Genomic DNA, 22,732 nt, shown 5'->3' with positions numbered 1-22,732 from the left:
AATCTGGCTGTGGGAAGAAGACTGGCAGTTCCACTGTTTGATTTGATTTATATGAAATGGTGATACCACTTTTGGGTTTGTTCTTAGTACAACTTTACGCTTGTATACCTGGAATAACGGTTCTTCAAGAGTAAAGGCTTGGATTTCACTTACTCTTCTTAAATAAGTAAATGCCACTAGGAAGGTAACCTTCCATGTTAGAAATTGAATTTGGCACGAGTGCATAGGCTCAAATGGTGGTCCCATAAGCCGTGTAAGAACTATATTTAAATTCCAAGAAGGAACTGGTGGTGTTCTGGGTGGAATGATGCGTTTTGAACCTTCCATGAAAGCTTTAATGACAGGAACTCTAAATAAAGAGCTATGCTGTCTATTTTGTAAATATGCCGAAATTGAAGTAAGATGAATTTTTATTGAAGAGAATGCTAAATTTGCTTTTTGTAAATGAAGTAAATAACATACAATGTCTTGTGTTGACGCTGTAAGAGGGTCATTATTTTTGGATTGACAGTAATATACAAATCTTTTCCATTTGTTTGCATTGCACTGTCTAGTAGAGGGTTTTCTTGCTTACTTAATAACTTCCATACATTCTGATGGGAGTTGTAAATATCCAAACTCTATGACCTCAGGAGCCAAATTGCTAGATTGAGTGTTTTGGGACTTGGATGTCTGATTTGACCTCTGTTTTGTGTCAACAGATCCGGTCTGGTTGGGAGTTTGGAGTGTGGTATTATTGACAGATCTAAAAATGTTGTGTTCCACGGTTGACGTGCCCATGTTGGTGCTACGAGTATCATGTTGAGTGAAGTTTGACGCAACTTGTTGACTAGAAACGGAAGGAGTGGGAGAGGGGGAAGAGAGTAAGCAAATATCCCTGACCAATTGATCCATAGAGCATTGCCCTATAGGGATGTGGGTGTCTGGATGCAAAGTTTTGGCATTTTGTGTTTTCGCTTGTTGCAAACAGATCTATGTTTGGTGTTCTCCACTTTTGAAAGTATTTTTGAAGTGCTTGCGGATGAATCTCCCCTTCGTGTGTTTGTTGGTAATTTCTGCTGAGGATATCTGCCAATTGATTGTCTATCCCTGGAATGTAATGTACTAACAGATGAATTTGGTTGTGGATTGCCCATTTCCAAATTTTCTGGGCTAGAAGGGAGAGTTGGGATGAATGTGTCCCTCCCTGTTTCTTTAGATAACACATGGTTGTAATGTTGTCTGTTTTGATAAGAACATTCTTCTGTGTGAGAAGAGGTTGAAAAGCTTTGAGTGCTAGAAGGACAGCTAATAACTCCAAGTGGTTTATGTGTAGCTGTTTGTGTTTGAAATCCCATTGCCCTTGAATGTTGTGATTGTTTAGGTGAGCTCCCAAACCAATCATTGATGCATCTGCTGTAATTATGGTCTGAGGCACAGGGTGTTGAAATGGCCACCCTTTGCTTAGATTTGTGGAATTCCACCACTGAAGGGACATACATGTTTAGCGGTCTATCAACACTAGATCTTGAAGTTGACCTTGTGCCTATGACCATTGTTGTGCAAAGCACTGTTGTAAGGGCTGCATGTTTAGTCTTGCCTGTGGAACAATTGCAATACATGATGCCATCATTCCTAAAATTTTCATGACAAATCTGACAGTGTATCGTTGATTTGTCTGTATCTGTGTGATTATATTTTGGAAAGCTTGTATCTTTTGTGTATTTGGAGATGCTAGTGCTTGCTTAGTATTTAGTATTGCACACAAATACCATTGTATTTGTGCTGGATGAAGGTGTGATTTTTGGTAGTTTATTGAGAACCCTAGGGTGTGCAAGGTTTGTATTACATAATGCGTATAATTTTGGCATTGCGTATGACTGATTTTATTAGCCAATCGTCTAGATATGGAAAGACATGTATATGTTGTCTTCTTAGGTAGGCTGCGACTACTGCTAAGCACTTTGTGAATCCCCTTGGAGCTGTTGTTATTCCAAAGGGCAACACTTTGAACTGGTAGTGCTTTCCTTGAATGACAAACCTGAGAAATTTTCTGTGTGCAGGATGGATGGGTATATGGAAATACGCATCTCTGAGGTCTAATGCTGTCATGAAATCTTGTTTTTGTAGTAGTGGGATTACATCCTGTAAAGTTACCATGTGAAAATGTTCTGACAGGATGTAAAGATTGAAGGTCCTGAGGTCTAATATTGGCCTGAGGGTGCCATCTTTTTTTGGGAATTAGAAAATATACTGAGTAAACTGCTGTCCCTATTTGAGATTGTGATACCAATTCTATTGCTTGTTAGAATAGCAGAGAGTGTACCTCTTCTTGCAACAGACTGATGTGTTCTGTGGATAGTTTGTGTGACCTTTGGGGTTTATTTGGAGGAGTGTGTATCAATTCTAGGCAATAACCATTGCGGATAATTGATAGCACACAATTGTCTGTGGTAATATGTTGCCAATTTGTGTGGAACTGTTGTAGTCTTACCCCCACATGAGAGGTGTGGAGCGGAAGGGAATGAGAGAAGTCACTGTTTTGGGTGCTGTGGAGGTTGCTTAGAGGCCTGAAATGTTCCTCTATTTCTGGGGTACTGTCCTCTATATGTGCCCCTAAAACCACCCCGCTGGTATTGTGGTAGGTAGGTTTGCTTTGCCTTTGATGTGGATGCCTCAGCTGTCTGTGGTCTGAACCCACCTCAAACTGAGGTTTTCGAAAGGACTCCCTGTATGGTGCAGAGTAGAGTGCGCCCATTGCTTTTACAGTGTCGGAATCCTTTCTCAATTTTTCTATGGCTGTGGCAACTTCTGGCCCAAAAAGATTTTTTATTTTTTATCGAACGGCATATTTAACACATCCTGCTGTATTTCTAGTTTGAATCCAGAAGATCTGAGCCATGCATGCCTGCGTATTGTGACTGCAGTATTGACACTTCTAGCAGCGTTATCTGCTGCATCTAGGGCAGATTGTATTTGACTGTTAGTAATGGCTTTCCCTTCTTCCACTACTTCTTGTGCCCTTTTTTGGTGTTCTTTGGGGAGATGCTGGATTAGGACTTGCATTTCGTCCCAATGGGCTCTGTCATAGCAAGCTAATAGTGCTTGTGAGTTGGCTATCCTCCACTGATTAGCTGCCTGGGATGCAACTCTTATCCCTGCAGCATCGAATTCCCTGCTCTCCTTATCAGGTGGGGGTGCATCTCCTCATGACTGACTGTTTACTCTTTTCCTGGCAGCGCTAACTACCACAGAATCTGGAGGTACCTGATGGGTGATGTAATCAGGGTCAGAGGGTGCAGGTTTATATTTTTTTCTCTATCCTAGGTGTTATTATACGTGCCTTAACAGGTTCACTAAATATATGATCCGCGTGTTTTACCATGCCTGGGTGTTAAATAAGAAATCCTCTTCTAGGGGTTCTGTATGCATGGTGACACCATGATATGCTGCAGCCCTAGCTATAACTTTGTTGTAGACAGTGCTATTCTCAGGTGGTGATGGTTTAGAGGGATAGCTGTCTGGATCATTACTGGGAATGGGATCTGGATCATAAAGGTCTCATGGAGCCACATTGTCTTGTTGTGAGTCATAAGCTTGAGTGGGTGACTGCACTGGTGTAGGACTAGTAGGAGGAGATGTAGGTAGGTGTGGAGAGTGAGGAGGAGAATGAGGAGGAGAAGATTGAGGAGGTGGTGGTTTCTCCTTCTGCTTTGGCACTTTTGCTGGAGAACGCATAGTGTCCAATTCCTCCTGAAAGGCTAGCTTCCTTTTTGTTTCCAAAGGAGGTGCTGTTTGAGTTCTCTCTGTTCCCTTATGGATGTGGATCCTGGACTGCCTTTCATCCAGAACTTCAAGTATTGGCTGTACTTCAAACTCCTCTTCGGAGGTTTTGTGGCTTTCTTTAAGTCTTTTTGAAAGTCCATGTTCCTCTGTATAAGTTGGCCTTTTCGGCTCCGAAGCATGTTTTTTCGGGATCAAAAAAGATGATGCGGACGAAGGTTTCGGCTCCGAAAGTGGTTTTCTAATTTTTGACTCTGAAAAATGGTGTTTACTGGAGTCGGACACAGAGCTTTTTGTTGCCTCAGATGTTTTCCGAGGAGTGGTCTTTTTCGGTGCCGAACTGGTAAGTTGGTCACCGCTAGTCTTTTTTCAGGCCTAGCCATGGCCTTCCGGCAGTGGCATACCCAAGGCCTTTTTTTTTTTTTCTTTTGTGAGGGTACAGGGGCAGGTGTACTCACATGTTGTCCTGCCGTGACCGGTCTGTCTTCTTCTGATTCCTGTTCGGATTCTGAATCTCGAACCAAGACTGCTGTTTGCATCAGTTCTTCTTCCTCTACGTCGAGATGTTCACTGCTTCTCGACGCCATTTCGAGTCTTCGTGCCCTCCTATCTCGAAGAGTCTTTTTCGATCGGAAGGATCAACAGGCCTCACAATTTTCTTCCCGATGACCCGGGGAAGGCAAAGGTTGCAAACCAGATTCGGGTATTTCGTGTGGCACCAAGGACAGAATCGGAATGGAGTCTGGTGCATGAGGCTTCCACGCGGTCGGCCCGAGTTGGGCGCGCGTGCCCTGAAGGGCGAACAAAGTTGTTTTCCCGACGGTACTGCTCTGTCGATGGAAGATATAACCCCAATCGAGACAATACCGACGAAAAGAGAGTTTTACAGAGTTTTTCTAATCGAGATCTAGGAGCCAGAGGAAACACATTGTCCGAACCCGACGGCAGAAAGAAAACAATCTAACATGGAGTCGATGCCCATGCGCAAGGGAGCTGAAGAGGAGGAGTCACTCGATCCTGTGACTCGAAAACAATTCTTTGAAGAAAAACAACGTGTAACACTCCGAGCCCAACACTAGATGGCAGACTATGCATAGCTTGTGTATCTGCAGCTACACATGCCATCAGCTCGCAACTACATCCAATGGAGATAAATCATACCTCATGTGACAAACACAAACTATGTTAAATTTGTCATGATTTACTATATACCAAAAAACAACCAACATTAAAAATCCATGAATGAAAAGTAAGTGCCCTTGTACTGGATCTGTTTCATTTAAATAGGAAATTATGAACAAGTGCATACGATTACTTGATCATGAGGAAGTGCTACCACTTGGACATAAAATCAAAAATATAGTCAGTTCGGTCTGGAGCATTTTGATTTGTGGTAGCCATCATGCTTTGTTCAAAAGTCATTAGCAATGGAATAAAATAAAGAATTGGTGATACTCATCAATTTGGGAGAAATTATAAATAATTCCCAAACAATATGAAGACCATTATTCCACAGAGATAACAATTATTTACAAATGGTGAAGTTCAAGAAGCTGAAGCCAATCAATGCAGGAGTGAGTGTCCCAGCAAATTCTTCCCAACATCAGACTACATAATGCTCATAGAGATTGCTAAGAACCCAAAAGCTATGTTTGAGGATCTACAGGCTTCAGCCAATATGGTAAATGTTGAGTTCATGATTTTAAGAGGGGAAAAAGACTGATAAAAGCATGACTTTCGTAGAATGACAGTAAAAAAATCCTTCTCTCCAAAAAGAATGCTACTGTATGGCTTAGATTTGCAAAAAGCACCAATTAAACTATAAGCATCCGGAGTAAGGTCCTCCAGGGAGTTAAAACCAAAGTCGAGTTCTAAGGATGTAATGCACAAAAACGTAGTAGGCAAAAATACTGCATGACACCGTAAGGACCTCAAATGAAATGTCAAGCTTAGTGGTAAAAGTGTAATGATTAAGGTCTGCCTCGTAGCCGGGTTACCTGGATATCTCGCAGTCATTGATTCAAAATTGAGTTTTTATCTATGGCAACCCTTTCTAGAAAAAAGGAAAGACTATCTGTCCAACAGCCAAAGCTGTTGTGGCAGTGAGTAGCCTAGTGTTAACAAAAATCTGTACTGCAAGACAAGAATAAAGGCATGTCACAAATCTAGGATCTGACAATGAAGAGCTCCAGTGTCCCGTCTGCAATAACAGTATTGGATGAGACATGCAATTTTGTAGGCTATTGTATGGGAAAGCACAACTTAAGGATGTTTGGGTTACGGACAGGAGGCAGAGGTTGGCAGTGAAGGACAAGTTAGTTACCTTCTCTAACACCTTACCTGGTAGAGACTATATCTAGCTGCAGATTCCTTACCTATGAATTCTCCCCAGGCGTCCTACTCGATCTGTAAGATTTTTGAGAGGAGAAACCCTGCGCGTCAGTAGGTGGTGTCGATCGGCTCCACGTCTGTCGTTGTCATCGTCCGTGCCAGAAATGGCATAGTGAGTCCTATATAGGTGCCACCCAGGCCCGCTGACGTCACTTTCTTTTCAAAACTTTCCAAAAATGCAGAGCCATGGAGAACACTGACCACAGGTGTGTCAAAACTAAGGCCCTGAAAGGGGAGTTCCTGCCTCTAGAAATCAGTTTGCAGAGCGGGGAGGATGGGTGGGTCAGTAACAAATTTGCAACTAGATATAGAGCCTGAATTAGAGTTCAGTGGATGGGTTACTCCGTCACAACAGTGATGGATATTCCTTCCGTCGAAATGTAAATCCAATAGGAAATAATGGGATTTATATTTTGGTGGATGGGATATCCGTCTAGCCCTGACGAAGTAACCCGTCTGCTGAAATATAAATTAGGCCCATAGTCTCTACCAGATAAGGCGTTACCAAAGGTAAATAACTTGCCCTTCTGATAGTGACTTCTAGCTGCAGATTGCTTACCTTTGAATAGATACCCAAGCAATACCATTCCCAGAGGTGGGTCTTAAAACTAATTTCAAACATGAAAGTCTTGCAGGACCGAACGGGCAAAGTGGCCATCCTGACAGACATGACTGTTCAGGCAGTAGTGTTTGGTAAACATGTACAGAGATGTCCAAGTTGCTGCCTGACAGATGTCCAGGACCGGAACTCTGTGTGCCAACGCAGTGGTCGCAGCTTTAGCTCAGGTAGAATGAGCACACAAACCCTCCGGGGGTTGCTACTTGGACAGTGCATAGCAGATATGAAACCAGAGTATGAGCCATCTGGATATGGTCCACTTTTGCACTGTCCATCTTTTCTTCACACCCACATACCCTACAAAGAGTTGGTCACCTACATGGAACTCTTTTGTACAATCAAGATAGAAAGCCAATGTGTGTGCAGGTGATGGAGTTTCTCCTCTTCCTTACAGGGGGTGCATAAAATGTAGGCAAGGCGATGGATTGGCCTACATGAAAGGGCGTGGCCCCTTTTGGCAGAAAAGAGGCCCTAGTGCGAAGCACCAGTTTGTCAGGATAGATAGAAAGGTAGGGCAGCTTAGATGATAAGGCCTGCAACTCACTCTGCGGGCACAAGAGGGCTGTTTCCAAAGTGAGAAGCCTGAGAGGACAATGTTGAGGGGCTCAGAAGGAGCACATATCGAAAAGTCAGAACCAAATTCTTATCCCATTGGGGCATGATAAATGGGGATGAAGGAAAAGGATGATTAAGACCTTTGAGGAACTTATTTACAATCAGAGACTTAAGCAACGAAAGTTGATCAGTCAACCCAGAAAAGAGCAGAAATAGCAGAAAAATATCCCTTAAGAGTGCACTAAGCAGAGACCTGCTGGGCAAACGAAAGAATGAACAACAAAACCTCAGTGAGGTGCAGAAAGGGGTCAGACTTGTCTGTGTACCGTGCCACAAATTTCTTCCAACAAAGGTGTATACCGCTTTGGTGGAGGGATGCTTGGCTGCCAAGATAACTTTACAGACTTCAGGAGGAAGGTCAAAAGCTGTCAACTGCTGCTGCACAATCTCCACACAAGAAGGCGGGGAGAGCAGACAGGTTTGGGTGCAGAACTCTCTCTTGCAATAGAAGATCCTCCAAAGGGGCAGTCTGATCGGAGAACCGATGGACATGCTCAGCAGCTCGTGATACCAGACTCTCCGTGCCTAGACCGTAACCACAAGGATTACTTGGGCCCGGTTGTTCCTGATCTTCTTGAGAACTTTTTCAAAGGAAGGGAGCACACTGCTTACACTCCAAAGCATCATGGTAAATGCAGTCAAATTCATAGTCCATTCAAAAATTAATAAAGTCTTTCACCTCCGTAGGTGCAGCAAGTGCTGTATATCCCTGTATATGTGTTTCTGGGTTTAGCCCGTCATCAGCTGGGAGCAGCATGGTATAGGGGCTTGCTTGAAATGCCACCAAATGTCCTCTCTGCTTTAAGTACCACTCATGGAGCAAAGGTGCCTTCCAAGGCTCGTCAGCCGTTTTAAAGAAAGGGAGCACACTGCCTACACTCCAGCAACAAAGTATGACCCCAAAGCATCATGGTAAATGCAGTAGAATTTGTAGTCCATTCAAAAAGTAATAATGTCTTAACCCTTTCTTTGAAACGGTCTTCTTGAGAACTTTGGGCAGGAGTGGTATGGGCTGAAAGGCATACAGGGGGCCTGATCTCAACTCAAGATGAAAAGTGTCTCTGAACGATTGCCATCTTGGAAAATCCAAAACACAAAACTGCTGACATTGGCCATTCTCAGTGGAGGCAAATAAATTTAACCAAGGCTCTCCCCACTGCTGAAAGAGACCTTGTGCCACCTCTGGATGGAAAGGCCATTTGTGATCCGCTAGGCATTTTTGGCTGAGGTTGTCCGCTTTGGTGTTCAGAGAGCCCGTCAGATGTTGAACCACCAAGGATATGCCCTGGCTTCCAGCCACAGGCGCAGAACTTCCTGACAAAGGTTCCATGACCCCACCCCACCCTGCTTGTTGCAGTACCGCATGGCAGTGGTTTTGTCCATGAACAGCTGCACTATCTTTCCACAGATAAGAGGGAAGTAAGGCGGCTTTTAATGCCAGCCAAATCACTATGAGCTACAGCATGTTGATATGGAGTCCATTTTTGCTGGAGACCAGATTCCTCTGAACTTCACCTCTCCCAGATGGCCTCCCTGTCCGAGAAGTGTCACATCTGTTACCACTGTTAGATCTGGCTGAGGAAGGGAGGGTGATCTGCCTCTGGCCTAATCGCGGTTCCTTAACTACCACTGCACACCTTTTGCAGTTTCCTCCGAGATATGGACCATGTCGGACAGATTCCCTGATGCTGTGCTCACTGGAACTTCAGGTCCCACTGCAGAGCCCACATATCCCATCTGGCATGTGTCACCAGCAGGATGCAGGACGCAATGAGGCCCAGCAACCTCAGAGTCATTCTCATTGAAATCCAGGATAGATGCTGAAACATCAGTATCATAGCCTGAATATCCTGGACTCACATCTTGGGAGGATAAGCCCGAAACTGCTCTGTGTCCAGAAAAGTTCTGATGAAGGGGAGCGTCTGAGATGGAGTCCGGTGTAACTGTGGGACATTTATAGTGAACCCCAGCGAATACAGAAGATCTACCGCAATCTGGTGGTGAGAGACGACAGCCTGGGGCTAACTCACCTTTAACAGCTAGTCACTGAGATAGGAGTAGACAGAAACCCCTGATCTCTCGTCGGTGAGCTGCAACCACTGCCATCCTTGGTGAACACCCGAGGGGCACTAGTAAGACCAAAGGGGAGCAGAGTGAACTGAAAGTGCTTGTGGCCTACTGTGAACTGGAAGCAATGTCTATGGGCAGGCAGGAGGGGGATGTGGAAGTAAGCGTTCTGCAAGTCCAATGCTACCATCCAGTCTCTGGGGGACAAGAAATTAGCAGGAATAGCAACCATGGCCTACTTCTGGCACTGGAACCCTCTCTGTGCCTCCTTTGGACAAGAGAGCTGCAACTTCCACGTGGAGAAGGGACAAATGATGCTCCATCATCTGACTGTAAGATGGTGGCATGGATGGAGGGGGAGTATCGAAGGTGAGGGAGTAGCTCCTTTGGACTATCTGGTGGCAGACTGACCATACCGCTGACAACCTGATGTAAGAGGTTGGTGGGTCCCACACCCTCAGTCACACAGAGGCTGGGCAGATGGGTGGCTGGTTGGAATTTGGCACGGTTGGTAACCCCTTCTATGGCCACCAAAGCGGCAAAAGGCAGACTGGGGGGCACAAGGGGCCAACGTGAGGCCTAACGACCTGGCCACAGCACAAGAATCCTTGAAGTGCTCGATGCCTGAGTCTGCTTTGACTCCAAAGCGATGGGTGCCATAGAAGGCATGTCTATCAAAGAAATCTAGACATCCCCTGAGAAGCCAGACGTCCTCAGCCAAGTGTGGCACGTCAGGACCACTGCTGTGGAAACCGCTCTGCTTAAAGAATCGTGTGAAGTCTGCAACGTATTGTGAACTTTGCTGTGTCTCTCCCATCGGCAACAGCCTCAGAGAGTGCAGCCCGGGCCTCCGTCAGGACCTGTGGCAGCAACCATATCCCACAGCGTGTGGAAACAGCCCAAAAGGCATGAGGTGACCCCAATGCAAGGCTGGTGAAAAAACATAATCTTTCCAAATTAATCTAACTTTTTTGATTCCCTATCGGGGGAGCGGTAGAGAATGCGCCTCGGGAGGTAGAGGCCTGGAACATTAAGTTCTCAGGTGTGGGGTGCTGCAGCAGGAAACTTGGGTCCCCAGGTGTGGGGCATTCGCGGCGGACAATCGTCCTGTTCTTTTGAGCCCTTGTGCTGGGCTTTGACCAGTAACCAGTAGGACATCATTGAGGGCATCACTGAACAGGAGCAGGGGTTCCTAGGTGGAAGCTCCCTTTTGCCGTATCGCTGTCACGAGATTAGTCTTCACGGTCACCAAGGGAATTGAAGATCCAGGACCTCTGCCACCCTCACCACCACCATAGCATAAGAATCTCCCTCCTTCGTAGCCATGGTACGGGGAGAAACCATACACAGACATCGTCCGATGACAGGATCCACAGGGCTTGAAACCTACCTTCCTAGAAGACATCCTCTGATACACCAGGAGAAAATATCTCTAAAAAGGTTAGACAAAATTCGAATAAAGGCCAGTCAAAAAGCGCCAGCTGGCATATAAAGGAAAGAACTGACATCAGCACACCTAGATGGCACCTTTATAGGACCGCGTGATGTGCTTTTTGGTGTGGACGATGCCAAAGGCAGAGGCGGAGCTGACTGACACCACCTATCAGCACACCGTGGTTCTGCTCACAAAAATCTTCCTGATCCAGTTTGATGCCTGTGGAGAATTCAAACAGGAAAAGAAGCTGGGGTAGATTTCTGTGGCTTTGACCAGACGTGTGCTGCAGAATGTTTGAAAGCTTAAGGAATTGGGAGGACAGGAGAAGTCTTAAGGTAAAAGGAGATGATTTTATAGGGTTGGCTTTAAGTTGGCGCCACAACTTCATAACTGAAGGGGGTGGGGAGGGGAGAAATTACGGTCACCCTTTTGGTGATCAGCATAATGTACGCAGAATCAGAAATGGATACATCAGTCCATAGTTTTGCATAGTTTAAGTTAAAACTTTGCAAATTATGCAGAGTGTAAGAAGTTTCATGGAGAAAAGACTAAAATTGGACAAATATGAAACTTGAGAGGAATAATGCTGGCCTGCAGGATTACCAAAAGAATGTTTTGCTCTTCCTATGACACCTCAGTAAGATGACAGGACCAGCAAATTGAGGCTGCTGGCGGATTTGCATGGAAATGAAAGATGACTCTCTTAGCAGAATTTATGTCAATTGTAATGAAGATATAAAGAAGTTAGGACGGTAGAAAATGTGTAAGACAAGAGTTGTTCCAAGCAGGTTGAGGGCATGGCCATAGGAATATAGGACTGCACTTCTAAAATTGGCAGACATGAATTAAGCTTCAACAATCACACCTTTTAAGCTTGTAAAGCTCAATATTAAAAGATCTCTTTGAGTTAAGAGTGAACATACTTATACCTTGTTAATGTATAGGAGAAGGAAACACTGCATTTACTCACACCTCATGGTATGTTTGACTAAATCAAACATGTATTCCTTCAAAAAGTACTTATCTTCCTTCAGGTATAGAAATTTACTCTATGCCTTGGTCTGTTTTGTCTGCTTGATATTTCCCACATAAACATTCTATTAGCACCTGTCTAATCCAAAGTACAGTACCTGTTATGAAACGTTTATATTGTCTTTTCTGAAATCTAATTGAAGAAAGTGCCATAATTCACACATTTATTTTCTAAGATTTATTTGGGACAATGTGGATGAGAGGAGGTAAGAGAAGTGTTTAATATTTTCCTGTGTTCTAGGGATTGTTAAATTTGCATGATATACAGTATAAATAAAGGCATACTGTATTTGTCAATGGCACTTTTCTCTTCTGCTATTAGTCACTGTAAAGGACACAGCAGTGGGACCTACATCTTCTCAATGATGACAATGTGACTACCAAGTGGGAGGTTTACGTTACTGGCATAATAACCAAATACCAAAAACAGTTTGTTTCCATGGCAAATCATGCACTTTGAAAAATCTAGGGCTAAAGAAAATTGCAGTGAAACTCTCTTCACAGTCAGAATTCAGACACTTTGTCAACATGCTTTGCAAGCCTGCCTTAAGTCTTAATGCTGCAAACTGCTTCATAATTGGATCAATTATCACTATAGGGGTATAGGTTACCTGCAGTTGGATAAAGCCAGTGGCATTCTTCAATATTCCAACAGCCTGGGAATGGGTCATGCCATCCGTTGATGTTCCGCAGATACTGACAATCCGATCTCCCACCTTGGATGAGGAAACAAGGATATAAGAGAGAGAAGAAATTCATTGTTACTTAAAACATCTCACAATCAGCCTAACACCAAATTACCAGGTGATTTTTTAAGCAAATCTGTAGGAAGCTGGCTCTTTATATAGTGGACCAAAATGAGGTACACTGTGCATAGGGTCCAAGCAAACCCCAGAAGTATCACAGAGGCACAAATGACAACCCAAATGCTCTCTTTTTGGGTAGAGTGGTCAAGCAGTTAGGTATATTAAAGGGTAGTGCCAAGCATGTAAGGCATACACTCATGCAGTAAGTGAAGAAACCGAACCCCAATTTATAAATAATAACACATACTTTTTAAATAACGTTGATACCAAGATCACCGCAGTCAGATGAGTACTTTTCAACTTATGAATTTTTAGAGCTTTTAAAAGTAGACAGTGCATTTTTCAGGAAGCTGCAGTGCAATCCTATGGAGGAAAACAAAGATGGCAAACCAGGTAGACATACAGGACCAACCTCTGGTGAGTTTGGGGCAAGGTCTAAGGCCACACCAGCATGTCACCTTGGGATGCTCTGGTGTGTTAGGGCGTCAGGTGTCCCATTCAAGCCTATGGAGATTGGTCCGGGTTACAAAGTTGCTGCGTGGATGGACTGGAAGGATAGTCCAGGGAAACCCACAGGGGGACTCAACCCATGAGCACGTGGGGACACAGTCAGTCCACTTGGCACAGGTGCAGGGGTGTTTTCTGGCATTGGGTCTGGTATTGGAGTTCCACATGGTTGCAGGTGAGCCCGCAAAAACACTCTGCAGGTGTGGACTGGGGGCCCAGTCCGACCAAGCCATCGAGTGGGCTCAGGTCTGACAAGGTGGGGAGACGTGGGGATACCCTTGGTTCTTTTTGCCTGGGTCCTGGGCAGACGGGTGCAGAGGTGTCTTAGGGCGTCAGGTCTTTGTCTCATGGTCACTTGCGGTTGCAAGGGGGTCTGCAGATGCGTTGTGAAGTCCACAGTGTGCGAGCACAAAGTGGGCTCCTATTCTGGAGGGCCTGGGGACCAGGCTGACACCGATAGCCAAAATCAGCACATGCTAAGCGGCTTGGGTGCAGTGGTGATGTCCGGCGTCTGGTTTCTGGCAGTCCTGGTCCTCTCAGGTCTTTCTTGGGTGCCTGGATCAGCTTCTCTACTCCAAGGGCATTCCTCCTGGCAGATGGCAAAGCACTAGCAGCTCTCCCCATTTCTTGGAGGTTGCAGAGGCAGGACAGGTCAGTTGTTCCTCGAAGGTCAGGTGCAGCAGGCCAGCAGGGTTGGCGCAAAGGCAGTTGCGCTCCTCGGTTCTCAGGTTCAGCAGTCTTTTTGTCCACTTGTTCTTTTGGGTCCAGCGAATATCTGATGATCTGTTATCAGGGGTCCCCTAAATACTCAATTTAGGGTGAGTGAAGGATTGTAGCCAATGGGCTACCTACTCTTGGGGTCACTACACCCCCTAGATGACGAGATCCTGTGGGGAGTGGCCATCATACTGTCCAGACATCCTAATTTCCACCACATGCAAGATGGTGGATTTCCTAAGTTGTGTCCACTTCAGGCTGGTCACCCTAGGGGTGTTCCCAGTCTGGAAGTGTGACACGCCTCTTTCATAGCTAATTTTCCCGCCTGCCCAGGTGCCAGATGAGCCCTGCGGAAGGAGGTTGGCATCTTCCTCTGAGGAAGGCCGGATCTGCATCCCAAAGGTGGTGGGCTTCTTTGAACGTCCTGTCTTGGAATGCAGGTCACCCTGTGGGGAGGGGTGGGTAACACCCCAGACCGGACAAGTTTTTATTTCCGACCTCTTGAGAGCCAAGGCTTCACCCTGGGAGGTCAGATTATTGTCTGTTGGTGGCAGGTTGGCCAGAACCGGTCAGTGAGCTCACCAGCAGTTGGTAGGTTTTTCAGGAGGGAACAACTTAGGTGCCCTCTGGGTGCATGGATTAATAAATCCATCACTGGAATCAGTGAGGGTTTATCATTACAAGATGTTTGATACCAAACATCCCTAGGTTCAGAGAAGCCATCACATAGCTGGGGAACTTGTATTGACAAGTGTCCATCACATGTATTTAAAATGGCTTCCCTTTACAATTATTATGTCTAAGAATCGACAGACACAGTAGGGTATATTTGCTCATGCATATATGCCCTCACTTGTAATATAATGCACACTGCTTTAGGGCTGAAGGCCTGTTGTCTGGTGACTTACAGATATAACAAGCAGTGTTTTAGGGGACATAGCACACAAGTGTGTACCATGTCATGTATTCAATTTTGGGAGCACCTTGTCATGCAGCCTGCAATGGTGGTCCGCATAAGGTTGGTGCTGGGTTCCCCTTTTGTCACCCTAAGTGGGAAGGGTGTGCCCATATGTGGGTCCCGTGCTCACTGCACCACTGGATTCAAGCTAGCCTGGCTGATGAGGGGTGATACCTCAAAACCGATCCCAGAATGCTTGTTTAAGTACAGTGAGGACCTGGCCTGGCAGTTTGGGCTGACCTGTTCCCATGGGGAGCAGGGTCAGGATTGATTTGCATATGGCTGGGTCCAAACGGGGGTGGCGTGGTGGGCAAAAAATATGATGGATTAAACCCAGATCTTTGTGACTGGGGAGTGAATGTTTGCATTGTTCAGCATTCCGTCCATCATCTGTTCTTTTCGCTTTTGGGTCCCACAAAGTGGCACAAATTGTGCTGCAGCTCTGAGGGCCCTCTTTAATACCCAGGCCCTAGGTACCAGGGGTACCATTTACTAGGGACTTATAGAGGTGCTGAAGGTCCTTGTCACTTGGGGATAAAGTGACTAGGTGTCTTGTTTTGGGGAAGAAAAATTTACACTGTGGGATCTAGTTAGCAGGAATCCAGTGCACTTCAGTCAAAGTCGCATCTGAAAACCAGACAAAAGATAGGGTGGGGTACTGCAACCAGAACTGAGCTCCCTACAACATCACCCTAAGAGAAGACTAACCTCAGAGAACAGTTAAAAACCTGAACGTGCCCACATAAAACGTTTTACTTTCAACCCCTTCATAGCAAGATGCCAGAGCATAACTCTAATCCAGTAAGATGAAGGGAAGATGATGATCTGTTATTCTTCAGATGCTGAATGCCTTCAGGCTGCTGGGAATAAGGGTATAGTACGCTTGCAGTTGGCCCAAGATAGGTGCCAGCAGATGACATCTGGGCCGCTCACACAAAGGCCGGGCCTAACAGTTCTAACAGCCCCTTTATTTAATTTGAAAGAGTGCTTGGTTTTGACAATTGAAGGGCAACATGGACACCTCTGAGTCCTAACCAAAATCTACCACAGCACAGAATAGATAGGCCATGTACTGCACTGTAGTTATGGAAGCCGGGGGATCCTAGAGATTTGGAAGCTAGTTGTTGCACTGTGGTGTGGGAGATTTGGGATCAGAGAAAGAGGAATAGATTAGGTAGGGTAAGCATAAACAAAGTATCAATGTATTAGGTGGGTTACTCAAACAAATACTAGAGTCCAGGAAACTAAAACAACCGAAGTGGAATCCCTTGTGAACACCCATAAAGGAGAATATCTGAACAGGGCCAAGTTAGGTGCTGAACTAATACGAAATCCCTTTTAAGTTTATGGAACTTAATCTAGTGTTGATCGGTTGTCTGTAGTTTACCACGATCATTAACAATATTGCAAAGGAAATGAAAACGCTTTTAACAGATGCAAAAGCAACAGTTCTTTACGATTTGCCAACCCACACAACAAAAATCTAGCCACAGCTTTTTCATTACTAGGAGGAAGACCTAGGTGTGATTTTCTTTTTTTTTTTTTCTAATCATTGTCTTCTGGCCTTGCTTTTATTTTTATCAAGTTGCTTTTGCTTTGTATTCCAACCAATGATGCAAAGAAGAAGGCATGGTCATAAAATCAACTTCGAGCTCAATGAAGAATGTGTTAAAAAATAAACATGTGAAACAAAGAGAGAAGTCTCAGAAACGAAAGGTAACACCCAGTAAAAAGGATGAAAAACTATAAAAAAAACCCTTCTGGCAAAGGTCACACAAGAACTTAGTTAACAACAAGATGTAATTTTGTCTACCCGAACATGGTCCGTTTATGTTGCCTAAAGATCCAAATGTGAGAACAAGTCTCAGAACAAGAAGGGATTAATGTACTTAACGAAAAACAAAGAATGAAAAGAGAGATCTGACTGTTTCTCTCTGAGTAATGTTGAAAAGGTCATCACACAGCCCTTCCTCAAGTAATGGCTAGAGATAAAGCCTATACTCTCAATTGTTCTAACACCACGATAAGGCATATATACCAAATTGACCCGACTCAGGCAGGAGACTCCCGATTTTTTTAAATCCAAAAACGGCTTTTCGTCTCCAGCCTGGAATTGGTACTCCTTCAATAGAGGTCACTGGAAGAAATAAATTTGCCCGATTATTTTTGTTAAATATCCCATTTGCCTCTTCTAAAATGTTAGAATGTATACAAAGCCATATAAAACAAGCATTTTCAATGCAACGGGTCTCGCATCTGCTCGAGTTAGAGCTATTAGCGTTGTAAACTCCTATCCAGACTTTTATTGCCACACAAATAAAAGAAAAAAAAATGTGGTGCGACTGCACTATGTAAAATGCAGCGCAATCGTGCTGAAATTGAAAATGGAAAAACCGAGCGCGGTCGTACTATGTAAACCCCAGTGCGATCAAGCTGCGTGGAAAAAAACAGTTAAAGTAGTCCGGAAACCAAGCTGAAAACATCAAGCCTCGTATGTTTTTAGTAGTTTACCGGTGCTGCGTAGGCAGGCTAAACACTTGAAAGGGCATGACGTATGCATGCCTTTCACAAATGAAAGCAAGCGGATTTTAAAAGGTAAGCCCACAAACCAGTAAAAGTGACTGATGTGACATGGGCGTGGTTAGAAGACCAAAGAGAGATTACTACAGGGGACGGAGCGCTTTGCGCTCGCCCTTAAAAAGCAGCATTTCCTGTGCTATCTACCGTCGGAGGCCAGTTGCAGGGTCTGATACTTTGCATTGTTTTGACGAAAAGTTCAGCTTTGAACTATTTCCACTGAAAACTACACTTCAAAAAGTAACTTAGGCCCTTTTTTCTCTACAGAACACGTACTTGCTATGCAGCTAACACATAATGTGAAAAAAATAAGTGTGTAGAAAGCGTGCCCAGTGACAATTCAAAATGCACAATGTGCAAGAATAGCGCTTACAGAGGGGAAAACAGATTAGGAACGGGACTCCGTGAAGAAATAAAGAAAAGAGTAAGTATGAAGATGACAGCGAGTTGAGAGGTGTGCAGGAGAAGACAAACATGCGCGTGAAGAGTGGTAGGAATTGGGCTGTGCAACAAGCAAAGAATGTCGACCAAAAATGTAGCACAACAGAATAAAAACCACATGTATCAAGGTGAGGGAACACAATGCGCCAGGAAGTTCACAAGTCACAGCAGAAGAGAAGTAAGTGAGTGAAGGAGGACGTGCGCGCAACTCAGCCTCGTCCCCCATCTTTTGTATTAAAAGAAAAGCGTGGGATCAGAAACAGCATTTCCAGGAGGCCACCCCATGAGAAAAAAGAATAAGAAATTAAAATAAGAAAACTTGCAAGAAAGGATTAGCTAAAAAAAAGCAAATTAATGCTATTCAAATGAATCAAATTTAAAACAGTGACTTGCACACTAAGTGGTCTATACTTAGTGACGAGAGCATTGGAGTGAGCTTACTCTGAACATGAACTCAGCTATCTGACATCTCTAACCAGGCAATATTGTGCAAAGGTTAAACACTAGGTGGCAGCAAAGCGAATACATCTAAGTATCTTTCTACCGAGAACGTTAACGTAGCATACTGCTAGTAATTAATATACAATTCTACTGGCCGCAGCACCGGAAAGCCAACACTTCCTTCTCATCAGAGTTTTCAGGAAGATAGGTTGCTTTCTCACTCCCAATATCTGACAAGAACAAATAAATAGTTGTATTCTTGTGTTCCGTGGTCACTTGTCGTCCAGAGGCAGTAAGCCAGGATTTATTTTATGAATGAAGTAAGCTTGCATTTTCATTTCATAAAAAAAATCAACAATATGCCGTGAGACATTTTATTAGAAACATATGTTTTCTAACGTCAATCCACGAGTTAAGAGTTGGCATATTTAACTAGCACAGTGCTACTGAACACTGAGTTGACACTCGAGGTTCCGATCAAGTGACTCTGCAGTTCTCGCACTTTGCATTTTTCTTTTTTTTTGTTATACATAGCGAACTCGACTCGAAGGTCATGGAGCGCTTTACGTGACCACCAATTATATTACACAATGACCCATCAATACTTTAGGACTAGGGAGATGAAGGGCTTGATTTGGATATTGGCAGACAGGTTACTCTGACACAACAGTGACGGATATCCTGCCACCGAAACATAAATCCCATAGGAAATAATGGGATTTAGATTTTGTCAGACAGGATATCTATCACCGTTGTGAAGGAGTAACCCATTCGGCAACATCTAAATCAGGGAGTTAAGTGATTTGCCCAGAATGGGTCTTGGGGGCAGCCGACCAGAGGGAGACCTGCCCCCCAGGAATATTTGGGGAATGGAGCAGTCCAGCAACTGCTCTGTTTTGACTGGCCTTAGTTGGGCTCTTTTTGGAATACTTGGGCTCTATAGGATATATAGGAGGCCATTTTATTAAGCCAGCCACCATTTAGTTAAAATTTAGCACAGTGGCTGGCAGTAGTGTAGGAGTTTTTATGTGGTAAAATGGCGGTACCTTAAAATAACGGTGATGTCCAAGGACAGCAAAGTACGGAGTGCCCTGCAACTCCTGAAGGAGGCGGGCCAGCTGGACATGCCGGCGGTGCTCTACGAGGCCGCCCGACACGGCGGGTCTCGGCTGGGTGGCTGCAGCGGTCTTGGTGGGCATGTTGCCTCACAGCACCTGCGTTCAAGATGAAGGTGAGGTAGGCATGCGAGGCCGCTCCCATGTGAGAAGAGTGGCATTGAGCACCTGCGCGTGGGCGGGGCGAGTAATGGAATTCCCATCCCTGTGCGTGTTCAATACGAGGCATGTGGAAGGGGGGGAGGGGAAGGAAGCCCCTGAAATTGGTCAGGACAGCCACAGAGGCAGCAAGAGAGGTTTCTCTGCAAGTGACAGGTCAGGGGCAGCATACCAGCAGCAGGCATCACAGGCTATCTGTAGTATAGCTTCGCCGGTATCTTCTTAAAATAAGTTGAATACAAGAAGCAGGAAAGATATGCTTATATTTATTACGGGTCCACGGCAGGCAGAGGCACACACACGCAGGACGTAGACCAAAGTGCCAATGCCGAGCTCGGCATTCCTCGGGCTCTAGAACCCTAGAGGATTCCAATTGCCACGCGACAAACGAACTCCATATTAACAAAAATAAACACAGTGTATCAAAACATAACAATGTAAATAACAAATAACAAAAGTAAAACAAATGCATATATACTACATTATCTTCCTTCCTTAAAACAAAACGAACAAGTAAACTATATTTTAACCTAACATGAAATCATTAAACTTGGATGGAATTTTGACAAGTCTGTGACTGCGTGTGTAAACAGGTTCCACGACTAATGATGTTGAAGTGGTGTTGAGTCCAGGTTCCACGACTAAAGATGTTGAAATGGTATTGTCGCTATTATAACAAGGGTTCTCCATATGAATCGGAACATTACCATCTTCATGACTACAATCCTCATGACTTGTACTACTGATCTCCGTCTGAATCAACTTCGGACCATCAAAGAATGTGCTATCCAGACTAGCACCATCTTCCCTCCCTGCATATACATTTCGGAAAATCTTTGTTTGAGGTAAGGATATAGGAACCACACAGTTTCTGTTCCACCACCCCTTACCTTCCAACAAAACAGCAGTCTTGGTAACTTTGATTATTTTAACTGGGAGGGAAAATTTTGATTCTCCTTTGCATATTTTAAGAGGTTTTTTGATTAAAACCCAATCATTCACATTTAGTACAACATCCTTTACATTTTTCTTGATATCATAGTTAAGTTTCTGCATCCTCTGTTTTTCACAAACTCTTTGTTTTAACACTTCTACATCCACCTTCGTCTCTTTGTTACATAAAGAAGACATCCAGGCTGGCACTAACTGAGATCTGGATTTCCTACCTCTAAGAAGAACAAAAGGAGAAAAACCAGTTGTAGAGTGAGGAGTGTTCAAATATGCCCAGACTTTCTCTTTCAAAAATTCTACCACATTAGAGTTGGTTGCTATAGCTGTCTGAATGCCTTCTTTCAGAAAGCGGTTAGCCCTTTCAACTAAACCGTTAGAGGCAGGACTATACAGGGCCACACGTGAATGTCTAATACTAAATTTTTTCATAAAGTTCTCCATTTTGGCAGAAGTAAAATGCACACCGTTATCAGTGACGATCACAGAAGGTGCACCTTCTAGATTAAAGACTCGCGACAAGAACATAATTACTGAGTCTGTGTCTGCATGCTCAACAAAATCATAGTATATCCATTTGGAGTAATAGTCTATGACGACAATTAAGTACCTCATGTCTTTGGGTAACAAATAAAAAGGACCTGAGAAGTCCATTGCTAAGTTTTCCCAAGCATTATCGGGAAGAGGGATGCTATGCAGCGGTTTAGTATGACACATCCAATGCTTATCAGATACCACACAGTAAGTACATTTATCAATAAAATCAGTTACATGTTTATCAAGACAAGGCCACCAGTACTTCTCTTTAAGTCTCCTGCAAGTGGCTGAAATCCCAAGATGACCTTCATGTGCCGCCTTTATCAATCTGGGTCTCAAGATACTAGGAGGGACACAAAGAGAACCTCTCATGCATATACCATTTTCGCAAGAAAGTTCAGCAGCCAGGTGACAAAATGTGTTTAATTCGCCTCCATACTTCTTCCTATTAGGCCAACCATGCTTGATATGATGAATTACTACCGGCAAAATTGCATCATTAGACATAGCTGAAAGCCATTCTTGCTCGGTAAATAAACCATCCGATACTGAAACAATGTCTAGTGTACACTCAACACACTCAGTGTCATCATCAACAGGAATCGATTGAGAAAGTGGCAGAGGTAAGCGTGAAAGACAATCTGCTCTAACATTCTTTCCACCAGGTAAATACCTAACGTCTAAGTTGTACTCTTGTAGCTTTGAAAGCAATCTTACCAATCTGGCAGAAGCTTTTCCAAGGCCATTACCATCCAAAAGAAAGACAAGAGGTTTGTGATCAGTATATAAAATGCAACGAGTACCCCAAATATATGTTTTAAATTTATGTACCGCCCAGGCACAAGCTAGAGCCTCCCTTTCGATGTTGCTATAATTGCTCTCAGCCTCAGAAAGAGCCCTGGACGCAAAAGCAACTGTATGTTCCTGACCATTGACACGTTGGCCAAACACTGCTCCTAACCCTTTTAAACTGGCATCCACTGTAATAAAAGAATTCGCTGTAGGTATGAAAGATTTTAAAGCAGGAGCAGATAAAACAATTTGCTTAATAGCAGCGAACGCACCACTGGCTTGTTCATCCCAGATGAATTTACTACCCTTTTTCAATAATAACCTGAGAGGTTGTACTAACATGGCATATCCATCAACAAATCGTGAATAATACTCACATAGACCAAGGAATGAACGGAGTTCATCTTTGTTAGTTGGAGAAGGGGCGTCCTTTATAGCTTCTAAATTCCCCTGTTTGGGTCTAATACCTTCCGCAGAAATAGTATGGCCTAAATATTCTACACTCTTCACCATAAATTTGCATTTCTCACCTTTAATAGTCATACCACAATTCTCAAGAATAGAAAAAATGTTGTCAAGTAGAATTCTATGTTCATCAATGCTCTCAGTGTGTATTAAGATGTCATCCTGAAAAGCACACACATTTTTAAGATGACCAAATAGCGAATCCATCGTTTTCTGAAATACACTAGCTGTCGACGCTAAACCAAAAGGCAATCTAAGATATTTGAAAGCCCCAAAAGGAGTTATAAATGTAGTGAGTTCTTGAGAACACTCACTATGAGCAATTTGATGGTACGCAGAGCGCAAATC

At 44.1% G+C, this 22,732-nt stretch overlaps 1 protein-coding gene across 12 annotated transcripts in view; it reads right to left on the bottom strand.

Moving 5' to 3' along the window:
* The window catches only part of MPDZ (multiple PDZ domain crumbs cell polarity complex component), a 1,044,214-nt gene that overhangs the window by 43,841 nt on the left and 977,641 nt on the right, over window positions 1–22,732 (bottom strand). For all 12 annotated transcript variants that reach the window (XM_069238948.1, XM_069238974.1, XM_069239000.1 and 9 more), the window contains one exon: window positions 12,533–12,637. In XM_069238948.1, coding sequence (XP_069095049.1) covers window positions 12,533–12,637 — 105 coding nt within the window. The remainder of the gene's footprint in view (window positions 1–12,532; window positions 12,638–22,732) is intronic.

Source organism: Pleurodeles waltl, chromosome 1_2 (genome assembly GCF_031143425.1).
Source record: "Pleurodeles waltl isolate 20211129_DDA chromosome 1_2, aPleWal1.hap1.20221129, whole genome shotgun sequence".
In the NCBI taxonomy this organism is placed as follows: Eukaryota; Metazoa; Chordata; class Amphibia; order Caudata; family Salamandridae; genus Pleurodeles; species Pleurodeles waltl.
The sequence above is the reverse complement of the archived record's forward strand: the minus strand, read 5'-3'. Positions and strand labels throughout refer to the sequence as shown.